The sequence below is a fragment of the Sceloporus undulatus genome, chromosome 2 (assembly GCF_019175285.1).
Source record: "Sceloporus undulatus isolate JIND9_A2432 ecotype Alabama chromosome 2, SceUnd_v1.1, whole genome shotgun sequence".
NCBI classification, from domain to species: domain Eukaryota; kingdom Metazoa; phylum Chordata; class Lepidosauria; order Squamata; family Phrynosomatidae; genus Sceloporus; species Sceloporus undulatus.
The window spans coordinates 230,046,763-230,052,762 of NC_056523.1; the positions used below are offsets into that span (position 1 = coordinate 230,046,763).

Consider the following 6,000-nt stretch of genomic DNA (forward strand, 5'->3'; position numbering starts at 1 on the left):
TTCAGTTAAATGCACTTCTATGCATGTGGAGGAGAGGTGGGCAACTGCACAGATGAAAACCCAAATGTTACTGTTGCTAATGACATGTCCCTTACTTACCTTTATCTCCTGGTTTGTAGGTGGGTTTATCAGTCTGGATGACGATAGCACTGCCTGTGTTCTGAATGGCCACTGTCCTCCTCTCTGTCCCATTAACAGTTGTGCCTTTGAAGGAGATAGTGATGAAAGCCAGAGGGCTGGAACTGACACTAGAGATCTAGGAGAAGACCAGATCATGACATGGCAGGATTCTAACAGTGTCTGTTTTGAAGTTTCCTTTGTTGTTGTTGTTGTGTACCCTCAAGTCATTTCTGCGGTATGGTGACCCTAATATAAACCTATCTTTGGGTTTTCTTCAGGAGTTTCTTCAGAAGTGGGGTGTTCTCATTGCCATCCTGAGAGGCACTGAGGGAGTATGACTAGCCTAAGATCACCCAGTGGAATTACATGGCCTAGCCAGTATTTGAAACCTGTTCTCCAGAGTCATACTACCTTATCACACGGAGGCACTTACATCAGCGAAACGTTGCTGAACTGTTGCAGAAGCGCAAAGATGGGATTGTCCATCACACTTCTAAACATCATTGAGGCTTCCCCCTTTCCTTCTGTCGATGAAACGTTCACGGAGAAGCCCTTTTTTGAATAACATGATATCCCGTTATTCAAAAAATGGCTCCTCCTGACTTCTCCATGAATATTTCATCGATGGAAGGAAAGTGGGAAGCCTCAATTACGTTCTTGAGGCGCGACAGATGATCTCACTTTCATGCTTCTGAAACAGTTCTACAATGTTTCGCCCACCTAAGTGCCTCCATGTGATAATCCCCATAGTCCCGTGCTCAAACCACTATGCCATGCTTGTACCATTTGCAAGAAAGTCTAGTTTTCATACTGATCTCTCTTAAATGTCAAGGCTACAGTATAGTCTAGTAATACTCAAACTGGGGATGTAACAAGATAATAAATAATAATAATAAATAATAAAACTTTAATTTATATTCCGCTTTTGTTACCACAATCAAAGAGGTGTACAACCTTTAAAAAATGCAATATACAATCCCCCCTTAAAAAAGGATTAAACAATTCTATGCATTAAAATTACAAATGATAAAATCTAAAAACAGTACGATAATAAAATAACAGTGGGCAGAGTCTTCGCTTATATATATCTGTGGGGGGAGCGTTACATGGCCGAGTTCTATTCCAGGAAGGCCTGCCAGAAGAGATCTGTCTTGACAGCTTTCTTGAAGCTCTCTAGGTTGGCATTTGATGGATCTCGTCCAGCAGGCCATTCCATAAAGTGGGAGCGATCGCAGAAAAAGTCCTCTGAGAGGTTGCCGTCAATCTGGTCTTTGTGGACTGCAACAAATTCCTCCCGGAGGATCTGAGGGTATGGGGGGGATTGTATGGAAGGAGGCGATCCCTTAAGTAGGTTGGGCCCAAGCCATGGAGGGCTTTAAAGGTAATTGACCAACACCTTGTACTGTGCCTGGAAATGAATAGGCAACCAGTGGAGTGATTTCAGTATAGGTGTAATATGGTCACTCCTAGTTGTTCCTGTAACCAATCAGGCTGCCGTATTCTGTACCAGTTGAAGTTTCCGGACTAGGCACAAGGGTAGTCCCATACCCTTGCATTGCAAAAATCAAGTCTTGAGTACCAGTACATGTACTATTGTTTCAAGGTCACCCCGTTTCAGGAAAGGGCGCAGCTGACGTATCAGCCAGAGCTGATAACAGGCACTCTTGACCGTTGCATTCACCTGATTTCTCATCTGAAGCAACGAGTTGAGAAGCACCCCTAAGCTGCGAACACAGTCCTTTGAGGACTGTGAACCCCTCTAGGACTGGAGGTTGCGGCCTGATAGCTGGTTTGGGGGCCCCCTACTGTAAGTACTTGCATTTTGTCTGGATTCAGCTTGAGCTTGTTTTCCCTCATCCAGTCCATTACTGCTGCAAGACATTGATTGAGGGGAGAAATGCCATCTGTTGTCATTGCTGATGACTGAGACATGGAGAAGTATATTTGGGTGTCATCAGCATACTGATAATACCCCGCTCCATGTCTATGGATGATATCTCCCAGCGGCTTCATATAAATGTTAAATAGCACCGGGGACAGGATGGTGCCCTGAGAGATGCCACAACTAAGCTCTGTTTTTGAACAGCAACTGTCCCCAAGCATCACCCTCTGGAATCTACCTGAGAGGAAGGAACGGAACCACTGCAAAGCAGTGCCTCCAATTCCTAACTCTCTCAGGCGTTCCAAGAGAATGTCATGGTCTATCATGTCAAATGCCTCTGAGAGGTCTAAAAGCACCAGCATGGTCACGCTTCCTCTGTCGATGCTTATATATGTCTGTGGGTTAAGTTAAGGTGACCATGGCAGTCTCCACCCCATATCCTGTCCTGAAGCCAGTTTGAAGTGGATCTAGAAAATCGGTTTTATCCAAGACCAAGAGCGACAGCACTCTCGATCGCCTTACTCAAAAATGGCAGATGGGAAACAGGCCTATAATTTTTCATGTCCAGGGGGTCCAAGGAAGGTTTTTTGAGAAGCGGTCTAACAACTGCTTCCTTTAAGGCAGATGGTACATAACCTCCTCTAAGGGATGCATTGATGACATGTCTAAGAAATGCCATCAAGACATCACCCCCCTGGATGGCCAGCCATGATGGGCAGGGGTCGAGAGGGCATGTCATCTTTTTCACCTTTCCACGTCATCAGTACTCACAAGCTCAAATTGATCCAGTCTAGTCTCATAAATGGATTGACTGGATACCTCATCAGTTGAAATGATTGTAGTATTTTCTTTTCCGAACACCCTTTGGTAGTAAAACAAAAGTCTGCCTATTGAAGGTTTGTAGGATTTTAGGCATGAGTTGCACCAATGAAAGATATGATTTGACTTACATAGCTTCCCCACTCCCCCTTTAGTCAGTGGCATGAGAAAAATAAGCTTTCTTGTTCTAGGGTTTTCTTCACTGTAGCTAGCATGGAGTAAAAAAACCAAACCAAAACAAATAACTAGAGTTCCTTATTGAGGTTTCTTCTCTGTGGAGCAAGCAGTGGCCCCTTGCATCATGACTGATGGTGCGTCATAGTATTGTCAGCACAATAGCTAAGTATGATTTGTAAGCTGGGAAATTCTCAGTGTAATAGTTCTTGTTCCAGGAGTTCATTAAGTGGACGTTGGTCATGTTCACTAGGTCTTCAGTAAGGGTGTCAATAAGACTGATCTGCTTTTAAGGGTTGTTTATAAAGATTACTGAGCCAATGCATATGAAGTTTGTTGTTCTTGTGTGCCTTCAAGTCATTTCTGACTTATGGCAATCCTAAAGTGAACGTATCATTGTGTTCTCTTGGCAAGATTTATTCAGAGGAGGTTTGCCATGGCCTTCACCTGAAGCTGAGAGCATGTGACTCGCCCAATGGGTTTCATGGCCAAGCTGGGAATCAAACCCTGGTTTCCAAAGTCTCAATCCAACACTCAAACTACTACGCCATGCTGACTCTCTGCCTACATGTGAAGTGCTTTTCATATACAACATTCCTCATGGGTACAGAGTGCTTTACATATATAAAACATCTTGAACCTTCCTGTTCTTGTCTGATTTTGGAAAATATAAGTAGGTTCAGTTACAGGATTGGATGAAAGACCACCAGGATGATCTCCAGATATGTGTCAGAAAGAATTGTGCCTGAGACTATGGCAATGCTGGATTAGTTGGACCAAGGGTCTGAGTCAAGGCATGCTAAGCATTATAATCACCATTCCTCCTTCCCAGATCAGCCCTCTCTTCTTGTTCCACTTTCATACTTGGTTCTAAAATTTCACTGTACTTTTCTGTTTCCTTCACTTTCTCTATTTACATCTCTTTTTAAATATCCCAAAAATAGAGTCTTACATTAAAGGTGCTGCACTTGAAGATATTCGGTCTTCTCACTTGCTCTGTCAAAATGGTGACGTTCTGTCCTTCATATTCCAGAAGGACCTTCAGGTCCACAGACTCATTGAGGTTCACCAGGTGCACACATGCCGTATTTGGGGAGGCGCTCTGTAGGACTGAAGGCACTACTAGAAGATACTGCCTGCGGAATCCCAGAAAAGTTGTATTAGTTTGGACCAACAAACACAAGTCATGGAACCAGGAAAGCTCATCCTTCTTTCATGCCAAGAGCTTCTTGGACAGAAGGCCTGGTTTCAAATTCATGTTGAAAGTTACTTCATAAATGAGACAATATTGATTAGCTCAGTGGGAACAATCACAAAGTTAATTGTTAGCCAGATGCCTTCACTGTTGATATACAAGTAACAGCAGTGCACACAATTCATATCACTCTTTCTCACCCTTCATTCTATGGGCTCATGCACTTTGAATAGCTGGACAAAATGGGAGCTTTGCCAGTGTATTGTTCTTCAAATGTACAGGGGCCCTGTCTACTTTTATGCTTGTCTACTTGCTGACAACAAGAGAAAAGCTAGCCTACTTGCTCTTATCTATGCCCTTTTTGTATAATACATACTGTATAATCATAAAGTTCAAAGAATGATTCTTTCTGTTCCTTTCACTTGATGCATTGATCTAATTCTGACCTAGTTTCCCAAAGTGTAGAAGCAGCTGTTATAGTCAGATAAAGATCAAACCAATAATAATAAAAAAGTGTATTATATCTTACAGGTCTTCATTCCCATCAGTTGTGCTAAAATGCAAGACAAGGAAGCCAAGCAAAACCCTCAGCCGCAACATGGCTCTGAATGATTTGAGAAGGCACAGAGCTGGAATTTTCTTTTTAGGGATTTTGGTTATTGGCTGTTTAGACAGCTCTTGGACATGCCTTGTTCTAGCTGCCAAAGCAAACAGAAGCTAGCTCTGCCTTTCTCTTCCTTCCCTGGTTTACTTTTAGAGACTAGCAGATTTATAGTCTCAGAAAGGATGTCTTAATCTCCATGTCCATCCCCTGACAACTTCCAGGACCTATCAGAAAATAAAGGAACTCTCTCTGCCACCCAATTATGTCCAGAGGTGGTTGCCTAAATTAGTCACCAGGCATGAGAACAGATTGGGACATGCTTCTAAACCTGATGCAAGAAAACCAGAAGAAACAAGAAAACTAAAACAGACCCAAAAAATCCAGACGATCCTGTCAAACTAGTCTAATTTGGAGTAGCTCCCACCTCCCAGCTCTAGAAGAATTTGTAGAGGTTTTTAGACTACTTATGGAAGGCTAATTTATTTAAAAAACAAAAACAAATGGCAAAGAATTGCCCTTTTCAGATCCTCTAAGAAACAAAGCCCAGCATTTTTTTCATCTTTGATTTTTCTTGATAAGAACATGATGACATGCTAATGCCCCAGATACTTGAAAATGAAATCTTATTGGTTTAAGTGGAAGTATTGGCAAAGGTAACTGAGAAGAATGAGGTTAAACAAGAGAAAGGAAATGGTGCAAACATGGAACAGCAACCAAAGGAACAAGAGATAGCACCCAAAATAATGCAAATGCTTGGTTATGCAAATTTGATTCAGTGCTTTGTACAATGAATGTACTCCTATTGAAGTGAATATTTTGTACATGATCTCTGCAGCTCGAATAGTCTTGGCTAAATACTGGAAATCTAGTACAATTCCTACTATAGAAGAATGGAAATCTAAACTTCTTGAATTCTGGAATATGGATAGGTTATCTATGTATGCAGCAGGGAAAACAATTCAAGAATATGAAAATAAATGAATGGTAGTGGGAAAAAACATGGTATCTACGAGATAATACAGGTACCTAAAGACAGGAGTTACTTAAAATACCATTTGGTTATTGTCATGGTTTGATAGGCCTATTGTATACAGTGTTACCCCGGGTTACGAAAATAATTCGTTCCGCCGCCGCTTTCGTAACCCGAAAGGCTTTCGCAAGCCGAAACCCCATAGGCGCTAATGGGGAAAAGCCGCGATTTGGTGC

The 6,000-nt window shown here is 42.1% G+C and overlaps 1 protein-coding gene across 1 annotated transcript in view; it reads right to left on the bottom strand.

Moving 5' to 3' along the window:
* LOC121920608 (ovostatin-like) overlaps window positions 1–4,951 on the bottom strand; it is a 72,754-nt gene extending 67,803 nt beyond the window's left edge. Inside the window, exons 1-3 of the mRNA XM_042447737.1 lie at window positions 4,720–4,951; window positions 3,948–4,131; window positions 100–256 (exon numbers count right to left, since the gene is read on the bottom strand). Of these exons, the coding sequence (XP_042303671.1) occupies window positions 100–256; window positions 3,948–4,131; window positions 4,720–4,790 (412 nt within the window). The 5' untranslated portion in view covers window positions 4,791–4,951. The remainder of the gene's footprint in view (window positions 1–99; window positions 257–3,947; window positions 4,132–4,719) is intronic.
* Between the last annotated feature and the right edge of the window lie 1,049 nt (window positions 4,952–6,000).